A 20439-nucleotide genomic window follows, 5' to 3' on the forward strand; every position below is an offset into this window, starting at 1 on the left:
TGAGAATGCTTACATTTTCAGGCCAACAGTTAGAAAAACTGATCAATTGAAGAGGTTTTTAATAAACTTATGTTTCCAGAAGCTTTTTGTAGCCACATTTTCTGAACCCAGTCAGTGCTGGAGTTAAGCTAATGGATAGTCCATAGGCTTTGGAAAACTGCATAATTGACTTTTAAATAAAACAAGCCTTACCTTTTGTTAAAGGCTGTTTACTCTCTGATGTCTGCTGGAATTGCTTGGTCTGTGGCTCACATTTCTGAACTGTGACTAAGAGGTTTCAGAGCAGCTTTTTGCCACAGACAGGTCTGGATTCCTGTAATGGATCCTCAAGCTGTGCTTTGGGGTAACCTCAGAGCAAGGAGAGAGCCTGAGTGGCCAAATGTGCTCCGGCATCTGCGGTGAGCAGTGGCAGTGCTGCAGTATTTCCTGTGTTCATCTGAGTGCTCTGTGGTCACTCTGGAAGCAGATAAACAGGAGCAGAGTTTTGCTCTGCACACAAAGCAGCCACACTGAGGCCCCTTCAGTGCTTCTGCCTCTTTTTCCCCACACATGGCATTTTTGCAAATGCTTTTTGTTATTTTGTCTCAGGACTGATGTGGCAAATTGAAATTTTCATCCTTTTCTATTTTGTCAGACTCTGTGTTGTCACAGAGTTTTTAACAGCATGAGATCTTGATTTTCAAAATTGGTAATAAAAATGGGAATAAAGCTAAATCTCTTGGTCCTTCAGAGCAAAGTCAAACAGCACAGATACAGACAAGTTGTGAGCTCACTGTTTCCAACATACACGGAAGTAGCTGAACTCACAAGTTAGAATGATTAGTTGTTTTATGGGATTTAGAATTCATGAAATATTGTCAATACAAGCCCAGATCTTAAAACCCATCAGTTTCATCAACAGAAGTAAGAAAAAACCCCACTTTTGTTATGCAAAAATTAGCATTGATTTTGTAAATATTTGCAAAGGGTGTTGTGTAACATTTTAAAATAAGAGTGCTTGGGGGAAAAAAACTACATTCACCTTATAATTGTTACTAATTCCTTTGCTAGTATTACAAGCACAGCTGTCAGTTTTGAGATCATAAGTTTGTGTGTTTCCATCATTCCATTATTAACTTTATGATTTTCAGCTATTGATTCTTTGCTCTGATATGTGTAAATTTAAAAAAAAGGCATAAAGACAGTGTTAATTAAAAGCAATAAAGAAGTGGTTGTTTTTCTAAATGGTTCACATAACATTTTTCACTGAAGCATTTGATTTCAATATAACATTGCTAAATTTTGCTTACTGAGTATATTAATATGATGTTATGCATCATTTGCAGTATGTTGAATTATTTTATCATTTCAACTCTTACAATATTTTTACTAAAAATTCCCTTTTTGTCCATGAGTTTTTTAAAATAGTTTAATCAATGTTGGGAAAAGTCTGGTATTAATAGATCTCTTAACACTGCATCCATGTGCTGCCTTCCCAATGCCAAGTGTTTGTTTTCCTCCCATCCCAGTCTGCCAGTGCCATTTGCTTCACACATAGAAAATCCATATTAAAAACTGGGGGGATCCTTTCACTTTGTTGAGACTATTTTGTGGCTAAATTAGTCTGCTAGGTTGCAGCTTTATAAATGGCTTGTTCTGAAATCTTCATACTGTTTGTTGTTTGTCCAAATGCTGCCTTCCTTCTAGGACTTCTAGCAGCAGAAAGTAGGTATCCCTTTGTTTTCCTTTAAGGCATATCACTCAGCTATGGTGTGTGTCTTTGCATGTTTAAAAATCCGCTTCCTTTTGCTTCTCTTTGCTCTTTTCAGTTTTAATACTGCCTGTTCAGACAAAATTATATGGTATTGACTAAATCTGTCTACAGTGTAATATATAATCAACAGTATAATTAAGCAGAAGGATTATTTCCAGGGAATTCTGAAGATTCTTATTTAGAGGCAGTATTAAAACTACCTGAGTTTGGGGGTTTTTTTCCCAATATTTAATATTTGCAACACAACTGAACTGAAATTTAATTTTCATTGAATTGATAAAGTATATTTTGGGTTTGCATTTTCATTCCAAAATTGTTTTCATGGACTAATGTTTGCTTTTTTTCTTTCTACTACCAAACATTTACTGTAATATTAGTCAAATATTATATTCTTGCTCTCTGCTTGCATGAACTTTCTTGATCCTTCTGTGTTGATGTGTTACCTGATCTATGCATATGCCCTGTGGATATGCATACACTTGATTTCAATCACTATCCAGAATGTGTCTCCTCAGTGAAGGAATGTTTTTGTTGGCATGTAGGGAAGAGGTTTTGCTGCAAGGCAGCTGCACACTTTGTGAGAAACTGGGACCACAACATTTCTAAAACCTGCAGACTATACTAGGCAGAGAAGAAGCTGTGAAATTTTAGACCCTTTGATAAAACCACATCCATTACAAAAACAACTAATTCAGCAAAACTAATTCCCCAAAAACAAGCTATAGAAAGTGGGGGTTTCCTGCAGCATTTTAATACTTGTAGATTAACAGCTCTACTTCTGTCTTAAGTCAGGACATGTCAGCAGGATATTTGTCCCTGTCTCCATTTCTGATCAATCATGGATTTTGTGGTTGTTGTTGTTTGGTTCATTCTTTAGATTTTACAGATTGTGGGGGAAGTTGTTCCTTTTCCTCCTATTTCCCCATCTCCCCATGTCCAGTAACACGAGAGTGAAAATTCAATGGATTTTTGTATAAAAGTTTTGTGATAGTATTATTTTAAGCAGTTGTAAGGGGGAAGAAAAAAAAACTCATACAGAACCATGATTTTTGGGTTTTTGTGTGTGCATAGAGACTTTTCTTCCACAAACTGACTATAAGGGTGTGCTGCTGTCATGCTGGTCAGAAGGGGGTTTATAGACATTTTTGCAATGAAGAAGGGATCTAAGGAAGGGATAGTGAAGGGCATTAATCTATTAAAATATTTTTTTGTTTAGTTGCTTGTGAGTGCACTTACATGTAAGCTACAGGTCTGGTCTGAAAAACAACACTTCTGCATGTTTCTTTGGCACCGCGCTAGGCTGGCTTCTGTCATATCTGTGGCTGGATTTTCAGTGAGGTGTAGCTGGGACAGAGAGTGAAGGTACCAAGTATAGAGACAGGAGAAAGTGGAGCCTTTCCCACTCTCAGTGCCCCTGTGTGTATAGGATGAAAAAGGTCCCTCTTCAAAATTAAGCATCAGTTTCTTGCTGCCCTCTTTGTCCTCTCCCTCACCACTTCCTCTTCCCCCCCATCCTTTTTTGTTTTCCATACATAGTACTCTCCTCTATATTCCTTCTGCTCTTTGGAAACACTTAATCTCTTGTTTTCTTTTTTTCTTTATTTTTCTGTTTTCCTTTTTTTAGTCTCTTTCTCTCTGTTTTTCTCTCCTGCACCTATTTCCTTTAGTTTCTTTTCTGACTTTAACATGCCTTTCTCTCCTTTCTTTTACTCCTTAGTGTTCTTACCTTCTTTAACGTAGCTGTAAATCCCAATATCCTTCCACTGCACCAGCAATTCTTCTTGAATTGTTGTTGTCATCTCCATAAACCTCCATCTTTCCAGCTCTCTTGCTACACTCTTCCTGATTGTTTTATATACATGCAGTGTATGGATATACATATATTTCTTTTATCACTGCCTTATTTGCTTCCCAGTAGTATTCACAGAACTGTGTGCATGTAGGAGCTTATTTGTAAATTTATAGAGTGTCTAAACTTCACTGTTTGATTTCAGTCCAAGAAGGAAGAAGTCATGAAATGCCATATAGCTCAAATTTGAGCAGGACAGAGCCTTTACTTGCCTTACATTTTAACTATACTGCTGTGTATGTTGAAATGTGTATCTGCCACCTTATTCTAAACTATTATAGTCATGTACATATATACACCTGCTTTGGCTGTCATCAGCTCCTGCAGAGTCAGTTGCTCTGGAATACAGTGAACAGCAAAGAGCAGCAAATTACTGTGTGAGATCAGAGCATCTCGACTCCAGTGACTTTTGCAGATGTTGTAGGAAGTGATGAAGAGCAGCTGGTGCTCAGCTGGCTTTCTCTAAATCTCTAAATCAGAGAAGTTACATCAGTTAAAGTAGTGGAAAGGTCTGCACTTTATAATAATGCCCGTGCTTGAATCCTGTGACTTCATTTTGTGATCCTAATGTTTGATCTCTCTAAAATGTAACAATTTCTGATGATTTTTCATCTTTCCTTGCTGGATGTACTATCCTAAGACCTCTTCACAAACAAAGTAAAATAAATCCTGTCTTCTGAAATGCCCATGCTTTAAGAGCCAGGATTGGTCTTTTAAATTCATTTCCAGCAGCTGCCCATGAGAAGGCAGCCACGAGATGAGGCTGAGAGAAATCAGCTTCTGTTTATTGCAGATTAGCTGGCATAAGGACTGAACTGTGATATATAGAGAAGTTGCAAATGACAGCAAAGCCTTGCTTAGTCATTTAAATACCACTGTAAAATCTTCAAGACACAGTTACTTACCTATTTACACAACATAAAGAATGGTTGAAAAGCCAGTCAAATAAAGATAAGAATGAACAAGATACAAATGAGTGGCTGGTGTCATGAACTTCATTTTATGTTCTACAAATCTACAAATCTAAGAGATTTAGATTTTGCCAATGTCTCTTTCATAAAAACTTGCTAATAGTATAATGGTTATTATAAGTTCTTCTGCAGAGTTATTTCCTGGCATAGTAATTGCAGGAGAATGGCAAAAAGGGGTTTATAGTTCTGTGTTTAAACAATGTCAGGCTTCTTGAGTTCTGGGTTTTCATTACTCAAAAGTGGGTTTATGACTGACCCAAGACTTACATGAGTATTTGTTATCTTCAGTGTTAAAATATAAGTCAAGGAGTTCTTTTGCAGTCAGGATGTAGACTGTGCTTTGTAGCAATATCTGAGTCTCTTTACCTAAACACTTTATTCAGTTGTACACTGTTGCAGATCAGATGTCACATGAAAAGAGGTTCCTGTTTCTATTAACTGCCTGTTACATAACAGAGGGAGCCAGTTGTACCTCCCTGGTGTGCTGAGAAGCCTCAGGAAAGCAAACTTTTGGGATGCTTTGTACTGGGGGACACATGACTACTGCAGAATATGTAGGCAATTCTTGGAATAGTATTTAAAATTCTCTTTTACTCTGTTCTGGGGAAAAGTAAGCAACTCCTCCCTACCTTTAAAGTTCAGTTTCTCTAGTCAAACCACCTGTTCCAGACTAGAATAGCTGGATGTTGTAGTAACAACACTATTTTAACAAAGCTTTGCCTACTTCCAGCCTGATGAACCAGTGTCTGTAGCATCTTCAGGTGCACTGTATGACAACTAGAGACTCAAGAGGCATAATGCAGCTGTAAGAGAAAACTATTTCTCACTGGCCATCTCCAAAAATGAGGTGGCAGAACCTGCACAAAATACCTGTGGTAACTTTGACTATGTAAAGAGAAATTCCCAAGTTTCTGCCTCATAGGGCAAATATGTGTATGATAAATAACAGATCTGCCTCAGTAGGCAGAAAACTGCTCAATTCATCTCTGTCTTCTCACAAGTAATTGGGTATCATCCTTAAGAAGTCATTCCACTAACTATAAAAGCATTTTATGTACTAGTACTGACTGCAGGAGACTGTCATAAGCATTCTAATGTGGTTTTCCCTCTTTTTTACATATGACAGCTCATAGTTTTCAACTTTTCACAGTTGGCAGTCCCCAGGAAACTCTGAATAGCTGCAGCCATCCTTTCTTAGGTTTCCTTATGGGAATACAGGGAAGACAAGGTTGTGTGCATGGCCCATAGTGTCCCTTCTCCTTTTGACACTGAGGTCATTTACTGTGCATTTACAGGAGGATCCACAGTCTTCTCACAGAACCATGTTTGGTGTGGATTTTGTTACTGTTTCTGCAAAGAGTCTTCTATTTATATCACTGGAATTGCAGCCTTTCCTGTGCAATTGGATCTGTTTCTGTAGTGCCTTAAGGTGCAGGGTGAGATTCATCTCACCCAAAAGTTGGAGCTGCTTGAAAATTCTGGGGCAGCAAGCAGCATTTTCTAACAAAGTTTACTTTATGGAGTCTTAAAAAACAAATGAACGCAGCCAGTCAAGTTAGTCAACTTCCTGATTTTTCCTGCCTTACTAATATTTATATATCATTCTAATCTTCATGTTTCTAGATTCTGTCTGTAACTGGTACAAACCATGAGAAGTCTGAGATCTTAGTTTGTATGACTAATCATTCACTTAACTCCTTTGTCATCTGTGCTGAGGTTAAAATGGGTGCACTTGCAATGTTGAAAGGAGGTTAAATCCTGTTTCAAGAGGATATAAGTTTTAATTATAAATATTGAGTACCTTTACACTTTCCTCAAAGGTTAGAAATTAAGCTTGAATATGAATATGTTTTTTTAGAAACAGGTGTGCTGTAAAGGTTGGTTAATTTCATTTTATGTAGTATCTCTTCCCTGAATTTAAAACTCTTCTGAAAGGAACTTTTAGACATTTTAACAGATGTCTATAACAAAGAGAGTTTAGGTGTTCACAAAAATGCCTGTAAAATTGTTCTGTCACTTTTTTTTAAGCACTAACATGCTGTCACTACATTGCTGCTATGCTGTTTGCTCATGCAGGTGCACATTATTTGTAAATGAATGAGGGGCAGGGCAGTAGGTGAAGCATAAGATTATGGGTAAAAATAAAAATATAAGGTAAAAACTGCCCTTTGGGACATTAACAAAATCACTGTCAGAGAGTCCCATCAAATTTCTTAAGGACATTCTTGGAAACTTTATTTTGCAGCCTTCTATTCAATGTGACCAATGGACAGGAGAAAAAAAAGACCTGATGGTCAAAGCCTAATTTTTTTTTAATTCCCAAATATTCAAGAGGTTGTTGAGATGCAAATATTGAAAAATCATAACTTTCATTTCCATTTCAAGGCCCTCAAAGTATTCCACAAAATCAAGTTTGCAAAGGAAATAGTACTGTCAAATAAAAAATGTGGTGATCCAGAGCATTTGGTGTTTCACAATAACACAGCACTGCAGGCAACTTTGAACACACTTCTTACTGGTTCCAGATTTGGCTCAGGTTTTGGAGATTATGGGCAACACTGTATTAGAGACTCTTAAGATCCCCAGGCCTCTGAAGTGAATCTTCTCTTGAGTTTTCCTTAAATACTCCAAATTCACAGAGAGAGGGCTTTGAACCCAGAAAAAGAATCTTTGCTTGAAATTCAAACTCTGAGTATGAAAAGAGCAGAAATAAAAGAGAATTTTAACAAATTTTCTTCTGCCAACTGGTTCCTGGGAAGTCAAGCACTTTCTTTCAGGCTTGGAGATCTCTAATTCCATCAGCCTGTAACTGATGTGCTGAACATGGAAAGGAAGCAGTGCAATCCTTTTGGGCTCCCTAGGTAGGTTCTTTCCCTTGCCTTTGAGGCTTAGCTGTGATCTCTGCATCCTCTTACCAGCAGATCCCCAGTCCTTGTGTTTCCCCAGGTTTCCTGCTGTGTCTCTGGCAGAGGGATGTGGATGGTTCCTTTCAGCTGAGCATTCTTGTTCATTATCAAAGAGGAAGCAAATTTTTCTCTTTTTTCAGTGCACCCGACCTCATGCACAGCAACTACTAAGAGTCAAACTATTTGTTTTATTTGCTGACAGCCAGAGATTTTTAAAAGGACATAAATTAGTACATCATATAGGTGTAAGTAGTCAGACACACTTGATGGGAGAGAGCTAAGAAGTTTTATTGCTCCTAAGACATGAGTTGTGAGTGAAAGGGATATTGTGGTTCTCAGACCTTGTACAGAGAACTTTGAGGAGAATCTTAGGCTGAGGTTTGTACTAAATGTGATGCAAGAGTTTCTAGATTTGTAATTTATTTCTCCTTCTCAGCCATGAGGTTGCAAGTCTTGTATAGTAGTTTTTGTGTATTTTGTTATGTTTATTCCACTTTTTCAAGATTTTCAGAGAAATAAGTTAACTTTTCCTTGCGTGGTTAAGAGGTATATTGTTTGTTTTACTTTCTGAAAATGCAGTGCAAAAGGCTTTGAGTTAAGGAGGGCTGGTAAGAATTGTTCATGCAATAGAAGATAAAACTTCAAGGAATGCAGCAATTTTTTAAGATGTTATCTGTCTTGTCAAAAAGACACAGGCAAATGTATAAGTAAACAGAATAAACATATTGATGAGAAATTAGTGAAATAATGTCTAGAATTCAGTATCCAGAATTACAAATTTATTTATGAAAAAGCATTCAGTTGTTCACTGCCACACCACCAGCATTGCTGCAGACTCTCGCTGGATATGCTGCCTTCTTACCAAATGCTTTTACCATAGTGGAAAAAGTGAAGACATGATCTGTGAGTGTTGAGATAAGCCAAAGTTGGCATTCTAGTAAAGCACACAGATGGCAGCCACCGCTGATACTCTGATTTTTGAACAAGTTGTTTCACACAGAACCACTATGGGGTGGTTTACTGGGGATTTGTGTTGTGTTTCTTTGTCCTCTCCTGCTGAGAGTTCAGCTTTTCCTCATGGACTTCCACCTTCCACAATGCCTCCCATTTCTCCATTTTGTCTCCATAGCTCTCACTTCTCTCTCATCCCCATGCCATATAAAAATCATCCCCATCATCCTCTGACCCAAAATCATGCCCTGCTGAAAAAGCAGGGTAATAGCTGGATAGGAGATAATCAAGCAACCAGGACAAACAGAACAAAAACACATACAGCCTTTTCTGTCCCCCAGAGGATTCAGCAGTTGGGTGTTTCTCCCTCTTCCCTCCTTTATCCCGATGCTGATTTTAAAAATATTTGTGAAAGCATTGGTTCTTCCTGATTTTACCAATGTTCAGATTTGATTTCAAAATAATTCTTATTGATGTTTCAAAATTTTACAGTATGTATTTGAAATTGTCTGGCAGTTCAAAAAGAGAAGTGAAGGTTGGGGTGGGAATGGTGAGGACAGGCCAATAATCCAAGTTGCTCCATGAGACATTGTTGGAAGCAATGCTAAAATAGAACAAAGCTGAGCTTAATAAAATCAGGTTTTAACCTCTCTCCCGTTAAGCCATTTCTTATGTATAATTGCATTATCTGTGAGCACTTTTGATATATGTAAAATTTATTCAGTGAGTTTTCCTGTTAAAACTCCAGCTTTTTGAAGCACCTATTCCAGTTGCACCAGATGAATTGAAAGTTTCCTTTTCCAAAGTTCAGTTTGCCATGAGCCTTTGCTTTATTGATTTTTTTTATTCTCTTTTTTTTTTCCCCCCCTGTCTGTTGCCCCATAGGAGCAGTCTCACAGGTGCTGGACAGCCTGGAAGAAATTCATGCACTTACAGACTGCAGTGAAAAAGATTTAGATTTTCTTCACAGTGTTTTCCAGGATCAGCATCTTCACACGTTACTAGATGTAAGTTTTCTGGGATTAAAATTTGAATGTGTTCCTATGTCTGTTGTTCATTAGATAATATTTTATTTTATCCTGAGCATATTCCCTTTTCTTGTTTGATACCAAAATCAATTTCTTTAGTTGTAGAATGTAAGAATCATCCAGTACTTCATGCAAAATTACATTTTTAGGACTGTAATATAGAGTATTTTAGAATATGTAAGTGATTAAGAGTTTGAGTTAATAGGTTTGCTTTTAAATAATTCATCAGAATAGATTTTTGTCTTTTAATAAGGGCCAGATTTTTGTTTTTATTTTAAATGTGAATTGCAACTTTATAACTGTACCTATTCTATTATTATTAACATTAAATGTACTAATGTTAGGCCAGTCTGGGGATATTCTTACAAGTGTGAAATTCTTTGTGTGATGCAGCAAGGTATGCTCATTTCTCTTTCACACTTGGACATGGTATGTAATGGGCTCAGTCACCTAAAATCTGTATTTCTCTGTGTTCTGGAGAGCTGCTTGTCCATAAGGCAGCAGTGTCTTACTGGAGTGCCAAAACACTCACTGAATGACAAATTCAAAAGCACACCATGCTGTCAGTGACTTTGTCTCTGCACAGTGTTGAAGCCTAAAATAAAAGTCAAAAAAAGTAGCAGAATAAATATTTTCCCTCATGTTTTTTAATGGGCTATGTGGATACTTCATGTTGAAGACAGATGACTTGCTCTTCAGGCAAGGCCAGCTTTTTCTGAAGCAATCTACACCTTGCACTGAGAAAAAACTCCAGATGGAACCAAATGCACAGAGGCACTTTGGCAGGTGCTGTGACACAGCAGTGGCACATCTGCAGAGTAAAGCAGCTGGCACTGAGGAGCCAGGGCTGCCAGTTCTGTGTGTTCTGAGGGCTTTTACTTTATGCCAGTTGTGCTGCAGTCCTGTGGCCTGAATAACCACCGGTAGGTGAACAGCATCTTTTATTTGAATGTTGTTTCAGGGTAAATATGCTCTGGTAACACTGTACAGTGAAAAATAAAGAATGGTAAGTAGGCATAATGAGATTAATTTAAAATATGCACTCCTGGATCAAACCAAAATGTTTGTGCTATTGCATGGATGATGACCTTTTTAGTACAATGTCTTAAACTGAGCAGCTCAGTGAATATCACAAATCTAACAAGGTGTGTGTGTTTTTCACCCAGTGAAAGAGCCACAGGTCTAGGAGTCATTCCAGCTGTCTGATCTGCAGGTAGATGATATTTGTAGAGACTTGAGAGACTTTCTGCAAAACTGTTGAATGCTCTGGTTCCTCTGTGCAGCTTTGCCAGGAGCGCAAGCTGAATATAAACAGTGCCACAGGTCCTTTGGTGTCCAGATTCTTTGAAATGTAGTGAATGATTTGTACACTTGTTACACTTTGATCAGTTACTTGAATTCTGTGCATTCTTGAAGTTTGAAGTATTCCAGTCTGGATGTGGCCCCATCTGCTGGGTTCTGAGCTGGCCTGAACACAAAGCTGCTGGCAGAGCTTCCCCACAGCACTGCTGCCCCTGGGACTGGAGCATCCAGAGAGGGGACTTGCCTGCTAAGTGATGATGGCATTGCCCTGGCACAATGCTGCAGTTCTCATCTTTGTTCTCTGATAACTGTTTGTGCATTTTGCATCAACGGTCGCTGAAAAAAATTATATGGAGCACACAGGAGGAATGGACTAGGAGCTCATGATTTTCCTGATTGCATCTCCAACAACTCATCTTTGCAATTTGCATTCAAATTGAATTTTTTCCCTCTTTAAGTTTACCCAGCTTGTGTCCCAGATGCTTAAATTACTTTTTATATGCAGTACAGAAAGGTGCTCAGTTAATATGAACAAGAAATAAAAAATCTGGAGAGTAGAATAAAATGAGTATAGTAAGAACCAAAATACTTGTGTATTTTGGTTCATGCAGAAAGGTTTTAGATACTTATTAACCATTATTGTGTTATCAGATAACTTCCTGGGCTTTGGTAAACCACATGGCCTTAGTTTCAGTATTTTTCAGGGTGGCAGGTCTGCCAGACATTAAGTCATGCTTCTGCAATGCTTTTGCTTTTTTTCTGCTCCTGACAGTACCAGTCAGGTTCCTAATACTTCATTCATGACCTGGTACTGCTGTAATGGTCTGTTGTAGCTTTTCAAATAAGAAAAACCAGCAGTGAATTCATAGCATTTTCCCATTCTTCATTGCAGTTATTCTCATAAACAGAAAGGGATGCATTTAATTGCACCTTGTAAAGATATCTCTAAGAACAAAATGCCATCAAAAAGCATTTTTCTTTTTTTATGCTATATGGAGGGGCAATGATAGAATCTTCCCAAGGATACTTTGGTTAGAAAAATACAAACTAAAATTCTGAAACAATGCAGTGTCCTGGAATACATCTTTTAAAGCCTGAAGCAAGTTTCAGTATTATTTGAAAGGACAGCTTTTTCATGTCAGTAACTTGCATGTGGGAGATTGATTTCTGGTTTTATATCAATATTATTCCAATTTTTTTCTCAGAAAAAATCACCAGTTGTACCTGGATGAAGTTCTGTCAGGGAAACTTTTTATTCCTCTTAGAGTATTTGGGGTTACTGAAGCTTCCAGACCAAGTAACCTATAAACCATTATATCCCACTAAGTAGGAATTTTCTATTCTGTTGTGAAGTTGTGGCTGTCACTTTGCATTAAATACTGTTCCTCTTCTGTGGCCATTTTCCACAGTTAAATTTGTTCTCATGTTCCCACTCTTTCTCAAGAGTTATCCTTATTTTTAGATTAAGCACATGATGGTAGATCATGCCTGCTGCTGAAATATCTTATTTTGCCTCTGAAATAACTTTTTCTGAAGGCCAAAAAGGAAAGAAGAATCATTTTGTTAAGGGTGCAAGTTACCCATGTGTTGGGTTTTTTTCAGATTACAAAATAGAAATCTTCTTTCTCAGTAATTCATCAACTTGGGTGTTATGAGGATAGGCACCTCCCAAGGCCACAGAAGGCATCATCCTATTGATTGGTTTTCATTGATTAATTTGTTTAGATAACTGTCTTAAATCTCAATTTACTTGGTGGCCAAAAGTGTTCAAAACAAGGGGAAAAAAGGTGCCAACTGCTTAGAAAGTAGTTAACCACTCTCAGCCAGATTCTGCAATGCAGAAGCATATTCTGATGTGGGTTTATTGAATAGTTTCATTGTGTGGTTTTTTTCATCATTTTAAAGAATCCTATTATTTGTGTTGAGTGGGTTTTTTCCTGCACAGAAGTTTCACATTTCATTATTAAAAACTTAATTGTGTTTACTGTAGAGAGTAAAGAAAAGGCCCTTCTAGAAACAAATATATAGAAACATTCACTGCCTAAAAAAATGTATTGTTTAATAATTGATTTTTTTTTTTTTAGTAAAAGAGTAACTTTGGTTTGGACGGATTTTTCTTTCTCTTGCTCTGTTAATGTGTGATGATCAAAATTTTGGTGAATGCTGTAGGACATTTCTCTGTGTCACTTAGAAATGTCTGGATTTATGACTATATAAAGCTTTATAGACTGTTTCATTCCAGTATCCAATTTAGATGATAAAGAATGCAGTGCAGTATATAAATAACTTTATGGAAAAACAGAGTTAAATTTAAGTAGTGAAAGCAATTTTTTATTACCATGGACAGATTTTTAGAAGCCTTATCAAATGCTTGAATTAAATTCTATTCTATTGCCTTTCATGAAAGACATCCTGGGAGACACTGCTGTCCTGTGTTAGCAGTACTGATAAAGAAGTTGGAGAGAATTGTGCAGAGGTTACTAATTTTGGAGGTCTTTTACTTCAATTATTATTTGCTTTGCAAAGTCTAGTGGGCTTCAAGGCTGTGCTTAGAGGGGAAGAGTTTTATCCATGATGTTTCATCTCTGTCAGTGCATCAAAGGAATTCTGCTCAGATGGAAACCCAGGAGCTGCTGCTTGGTGCAGCTGCCTGCCCTGAAGGAGATCAGAGAAATCATTCTCCTGCGGGGTGGAGTGCTTTGGTCACCTCTGCAGGGCTCTGGCTGGGCTGACTCTGAATGCAGATGTCCCTCAATTTACAAGTGAGATTTTCACCCAGCAGGAGAACAATATCAGCTTTTGTGTGACTGGGGCCTCTCTGCTGGCTTTGTCTGCATCTGTCTGTCCCAAGGCAGAGATAGTTCTCTAGGCTGGTGTCTTTTGCCTGTTAATTTTATAAGTTTGTTACATATTTTCATAGTTGGAATCATTGAGGTAAGTGTTATTTCTGTGATAGAATTGTTACAAGCTCTCTAAAAAGTCTATTTTACTTTTTGCTGGCTTAATACATTACACACATACGGTTTTAACTAAATGAGGATAAATAAATTTTGCTCTGGTCATTTGTATCATATCTATGTGTGCAGCCACTTTTTTCTTTTTCCAGTTTAATTTATATTCACAGTGCATATATTTAAGGCATGATTTCTCAAGAGAATCTCCCTTCTGTGTCTGTTACCCTTTGCTGCTCATGGTAGGGTTTCACAGGAACCTGCATCTGTGCACACTTCAGTTTCCTTAGGATTTCTTTTGAACTCTGTCATCAGGACAGATTTGGTCCTGAAGTCCAGACTTTTAAGGAAACATATTTTCTCTTTTGCTAAAATGAATGTTGTTGGAACCTCAGTTTAGCTTCTTACATGGTTGGCTAAAGCTTTCTGCTGGGTTTATTTTGGTTTGTTCTGTTTACCCTCCCAGTCTGGATGTTGGCACAGTAAATTTGAATGTCCTTTGTAAAAGTTTCAGTTATTCAGCAGTGTCCAGGCATGACTGATACTATAGTCCTCTGTTTGACAATGTTTTAAACTCTCCATGTATTTATCCCTGATCTGCTCTTTTTTGAGCAAAGTGTATTATTTTAACAATTTTTATGTATACTTTAGAATTTTTTTTAAAAGGGGGGGGGAAAGCAAAAACCATTTTGATTTTTCACTTCAGGTTGCTTTTATTTCCTTTTTTCTTTTATATTAAATAATGAATAGACTGGTGGAATATCTGTCATATGATGTAGAAAATAAAACTGGCAGATATGTATAAAAAGCTTAAATATTTTCTTAGATCATCCAGTTTTACTGTGTTTTGATTTGAATGAGAATGACTTTATATGTGAATCACATAGTGTGGTGTGAGTTTTTTTGGATGCACATTGGTCCTTACCCTCTTGAATACTGATTTTGTCAGCACTTATAGGGGAAACATGTTTTAGTGAAACCTGAATGCTTCTCTTTTGCAAAAACAGACCACAAAGTGTGTTATGGATGTCTTGCTTAAAATCCCTCAGAGCATGTTATGCTTAAGTGAAATATTACTTTATCATTTTTAAAACACATAGTTTTCATATTTTTAGTTGTCCTTTATTTCATATCATTGTAAGACAAAAACACATGGAAAATATTTGTTAAAAAAAAAAAAAGACCAGAAGAAAGTATGTTGGCAGGAAGGCACCTTGCTATTTGGGGAATCAAATCTGGCTTTTATCCCAGAGCAGAGGCAGCGTGCTCAGCCCCAGGAGTGGGAGGGACTGTCCCACACTGCAGTGGGAACTCCTTTCCCAAGCAGTGGAGACAGAACAATGGCCAAGCCTTAGGGAGAATTGTGGAGAATTCCTTCGGCAGGTGGGCTGGATCGTCACCACCAGAGCAGTGCATTTATTCTCCAACAGGTAACTTCTCTGGAACTCTGTCTGAAAGAACACAAAAAGCAGAGGCTATCCTGGAATTCCTTCTGCATTATTTCATAATCATTCTGTAAAATACTTTCCATTTTCATCTTCCATCATACCTTTGCATTTCATTTTCTGTGCTGCTGGGATAGGTGGATCACTTTGCCACTCAGCATCCTCTCATTGTTTTCTTGTTCTTCCTGTTCCTCTGCCTTGCAAATTAAATGGAGAATTTATTTTATATTTAGTCTTCAGAGCAGAAAGCGCTGTTCCACATTTTTATGATATATAATAGTGATAAGTGAGTGGGTCTCTTATACCTAAGGCTAATACAAATATGAGCCAAGTTACTTTTATATTAATTGAGAGTAATTTTTGAGAAATTTATGTATCCACCACAGTGCAAAATTCTGGCTCAGTTTTCATGACAGTGTGAGAGTTACTTTGTTATGCTTAACCTGTTTTCATTTTCACTAATATTCTGTAATTTTGAGTATTTATAAGCTTGATACTGATGTGGTGAATCCTCAAGTGAAATTCAGCTTGATAATGTATTTTAAATGGGAATTTTAGTACTTAGCCCATTCTTCTTGGCCTGGTGTCATCCCCCCTGTGTAAAAGGTGTGTCATTGTGTCTGTGTGCATCAACATCTCTTACTCCAAAATCCACAAATTCTTTTATTATGTGGAACTAAAAATCCCCATTATTTCAGTCTGTTTTTAAATTACTGGGCCCTGATACATCAAAGAACAGTAGCTTTGTATTCCTGACACTTGTGGAATATTTAATTAACTTTACTGATACTGTCTTGAGATAAAGAGGATCAATTTCATATTTAATTTTCTACATTTTCTTCACTTCTTGTGTTGTGTAGTTCAAGTTTCTTTTTAACCATAAGGGCTACCTGTTGTGTTTGGGTTTTTTTCCTTAGAAACCTTCAGATTTTTAGGTTTATTATTTCTCCTAGAGATTGGGATCTGCTTTGAGAAATCACAAAAATAAAGAAATGCCCCTGGGTGGCAAATCTTGAATAATGTGGCAGCTTCTTAGTGCTGGGAGCTTAACTTTGGAGTGATGCTTCAGTCTGCACTTAGTTTACATTCAAGAACCCAAAGGCAATGTATGAACAGCCCAGTGAGCTGGCTCTGAATTCAGTCAGTACTCTCTGTCTCCTCCTTCCAGTCCTTCAGGTAGCTGGCTGGGGCCTGTAGACTGTTCTAGGTGCTGGTGATCTCATTGCAGTGTATTTTGTTCTCAGAATATCCTTGCAGAAAATTTATGTGAATAGGTAGAAACAAAAATAGTTGTGAATTCCTGGTGCAAGGTGTGCTCCATGTCACAAAGCAGGGGAGGAGCTGTGCTCTTGTTAGTTGTTGTGGATTTAACTGGTTTTATTGGTTCTGTATCCCTCTGGAATGAGGCTTGTGGTCATTAGCATTTTCTCTTCAGGGTGATGATCCAACCCTGACCAGATACTTTGGCCAACAGCACCTTTGGGAATGAAGCCCATTCAGGCCTAACCCAGCTCTTTTAGTTCCTGTTCTTGGTTATTAGTCCATATTGAAAGGAGGGGGAAAGACATTAGCAAAGCTTATTCTGGTGTTGTCCATGGAATAAATCTCTTTATCAAGCCCTTCTGTACTGAGGGAGTCATTTTTCCTGGTGCTTATTGAATCCTTGAGGTTGGAATAAATCTTTAAGGTCATCAAGTCCAGCTGTAAACCCAACATTGCCAAGTGCACCCCCTCACCAGGCAGCCTGTTCCAGAGCTTGATAACCCTTTTGGTGGACATTTTATCTAATATCTAATCTAAAACTTTCCCTAGCACAACTTAAGGCTGTTTGCTCCTGACCTGTCCCTTGTTACTTGGGAGAGGAGATCAACCCCCAGCTTGCTTCTCCTTTGAGTGACTTATAGAGAGTGATGAGGTCTCCTCTGAGCTTCCTTTTCTCCAGACTAAACACCCCAAGGTCTCTGCTCCCCCTGCTTAGACTTCTGTTCCAGACCCTTTACCTAGTGCCTTTATCTAAACTCCCTCCAGCCTCTCAATGTCTTTTAGTGACATTACTTTTATCTGATCAGCTGCATGGTGTCATCTCTAAAAAGTGCTTTGCCTTGGCTTTGTTAAGATCAGCTTCAGTTATATCCAATGCAGTAAAAAAGAAAAAAAAAAGTGACTCTGTTATTGAAATAATGGGATTTTTGTTTCCTTGAATTCACTAATATTTTAGAGTACCTTGGGAAGTAATGTTCTAATCCCAAGTTTTTCCCAACATTACTACTGGTACATTCCAGAGTGAGAGTGTTTTGCTTTTTTTGAATGGGACTTTTGAATTTTATTGCATTGGTTTTCCAACTGCTGTGCTGGTTTTGTTGGTACTGCCATGTGCAAAGCAGTACCTTTATCTCATCCTAGTTTGGCATATTTCATCTTTGCAAAAGATGTTAAAACATTTGCAGTGTGAACAGAATAAAGTCTGGTTAGGTCTGTGTACTGTCTGGCATGTCTTCAACATCTGCTGTCACTTTTGGAGAACTGCAGCTTCTACAGTCAATAACATTTTCATGATGAGTATTAATGGGGGTTTTCCTTAAAATAGGAGACAAATTACTAGGTTAGAGTCCTGCTTTGTAAGGAAATAAAATGCTGTCAGACACCGGTGTCTGGGTTCATCGTACATGAATGAGGCATTTAGGGACACCTGAAATTAAATAGAAGAAAATAATGTCTGCTGGGATTTTGAGAAGTAGCATAATCATTCATTATCAGTACTTCTGTGAGACAACTTGAAATAAATAAATAAATAAATAAATAAATAAATAAATAAATAAATAAATAACTTCTTGGTAACTGTGAAGCAAATCCAGAGGCACAATTCAAAAAGTCAGTTGTGGGGGAAGAAATGCATGCACCCTGGAGTTTATTTTGTACAAATATAGTCCTTTCCTTGGCTCTTTTGCCTCTGAAGCTTTGATTTTACAGGGTAAGTGCATAGCACTTGATAAACTCTGCTAAAAAGGAGTGTGTCCTACAACAGAGCTAGAATTTGTTTGTAGCACATGTACACTGAATGTAGAAACTTCAACCCTTGCAAAGAAATAGAATATACAAGTCAGATATTACTGAATGTCTGTGGGGTCTGAACCAATGTAAGCAGAAATGTGTCCTTGAATCTGTTTTTCACTGTATCAGTGTGTGGAGCTGCAGAGATTTGTGTAGTCTTTGTTTCAGACTGAACCTGTGTGATTCCCCACAGTTCATGACTGCCTGCAGTTTTGCTACAGCATTATCACATTTTGAGAGAATTTATAATAATTTTTTAAAAAGTAAAGTGCCACAGCATATGTAACTTTTGGCATTTCTAGACTTCTGAATACTTTCTATGTCAGGCTCACTCCTCAGCATCAATTAGTCTGCATTTCCTGGAAAGAAAATTGAAATTGAGAGTTTTCTCTTGATAAGATTAACAATCCCAACTGATGGATTAACAACCTTGATATAACAAACATTATAGCTAATAAACAGTATAGTAGTGCTTATCAAAAACACAAGTTTTGATTTAAATTTTGCATGCTAGAACACAAAAGCTATGAAGAGAATAAACTCTGATACATTTTCACTTTTTAAGGTTTTGTTTAAAATATATACAACAGATATGCCAACACTTAGCTACATAACAGGATGAAAAACCTTTTCGGTGTTCTTTACCTGAACCTTCTGCTTCCCCTCGTGTCTCCAAGCATACAAAATATGTCAGTGGAAGATATCCTTGATAAAATATTGACTGGTAGTGTAATGCCACAGGGCATGTCTCCCTGCTGCTGACACAGGCTGTGTGCTTTCCTTACAGCTCTTGTGTCACCACATTGCCACGGACAGACCCTGTGAAGGCAGTGGAGAGGATTTCTTTCTGGGATCCTTTTTACCCTTTGGGTCACTACAAAGGCAATGCATGCACGGTCTTTGGCTGTGGCTGGGAATGTGTTTTACTTCTCAAAGGAGCCTAAAATCATTTCAGGGAACGGTGTCTCTCACCTGTCATTTATGTTCATCCTCAGTAAAATAAACCTTCATCATTTGTTTTACCAAGATGCTGTTCTGGAAACTCTGCCTGTCTGACAGGCAGTTTGTTGTCATGTATAACACACTGAAGGGTCAGGAATTTTTATTCTATCAGTTCTTGAAGTAGGTAAGTTCTTGTATCTCCTTCTTCTCCCATAGCAAGGCACTGACTCTGAAGAAGCAGGCATTGTCTTCTGTGTGCCTCTTTTCTAAAAGACACATTATGAGTATGTAGGAATATAGGTGACTTCTAAAAACAAGGTACAGTTAGCCTGCTTTTTGCAGATAAAAGTTCATCTAAAAACTTGAGGAGTATGTATTTCTGTTCTGTCATGTGAATGATCAGGCTTAAAATTTAAATTCAGGGCCCAGTTGCTACTGCAACATTTTTTACTGGAAAGATTATTCATGTGTTGCTTGAATGTGAATATGCACAGAGGAATTGAGAACTTCAAATCTGCATAACCCTTGTCAGGGTTACTGAAAGTCTGAGTGCTTCCAGTAACAAGCTGCAGTGTTGGCAGCTGCCAGTTTTGGGGCATGACAGAAACAAACATTTGTTCCAACAGAATTAATGTCTTGCTTCAGACTGTCTTCTGTGTACTCTCTGTCAGGGAATCTTGATTTTAGCTGATAAACTGCTTCCTGAACCCTTTTGTTGAATTAGTTTTGTTTTCATTGCTCAGCATTTCACTGGGTGAGGAACTGCATGCAGATGTTGATTATGCTCCTCTTCTAAGCAAGTATCACAGGAAAAGATTTGAAGGTGTCAAGGGCTGTAGCCAAAATGCTCTAGGAGGCACAAAGTAGAGTCTGAAAGATGCTTTTGACTTTGATACAGGATGGAACTATAACATGTTCTGTAGAATTATGATGGGAAGCAGGTGTTATGTCTCTGATGCTGAAATGGTAAAAATGAACTTCATGCATGGTCCTTAACAGTGGAGAACAGAGGGTTGGAAAGAGTAAACTGTCTTTAAACAAAGTTGAAGATAAGGTCTCTGCTGTGACCTTGCTACTCTGTGTTTTCCAGTAGGAGTTATTAGCTTCAGTTATTAGCTTCAGATGTGTTTCCTTGAGAGCCTAGAATCCCAGGAAAAGAGGCACCCATGGGAACATTATAATATTTTGCATGGAAAAGGAGATGTGAAACAACTGGCAGAAGAAAGTGATCTAGCATAAATCTATTTGGACCTTTAATTTTAGCCATTCTTTGATACTGCTGCTTGTGAG

At 37.7% G+C, this 20439-nt stretch overlaps 1 protein-coding gene across 2 annotated transcripts in view; it reads left to right on the plus strand.

Annotated features, from left to right (window-relative positions):
- Positions 1-20439, plus strand: part of CASK (calcium/calmodulin dependent serine protein kinase) — a 188235-nt gene that overhangs the window by 125866 nt on the left and 41930 nt on the right. For both annotated transcript variants that reach the window (XM_084201210.1, XM_084201211.1), the window contains exon 11: positions 9316-9437. In XM_084201210.1, coding sequence (XP_084057336.1) covers positions 9316-9437 — 122 coding nt within the window. The remainder of the gene's footprint in view (positions 1-9315; positions 9438-20439) is intronic.

Source organism: Fringilla coelebs (genome assembly GCF_963513975.1).
Source record: "Fringilla coelebs genome assembly, chromosome: 2".
Lineage (NCBI taxonomy): Eukaryota > Metazoa > Chordata > Aves > Passeriformes > Fringillidae > Fringilla > Fringilla coelebs.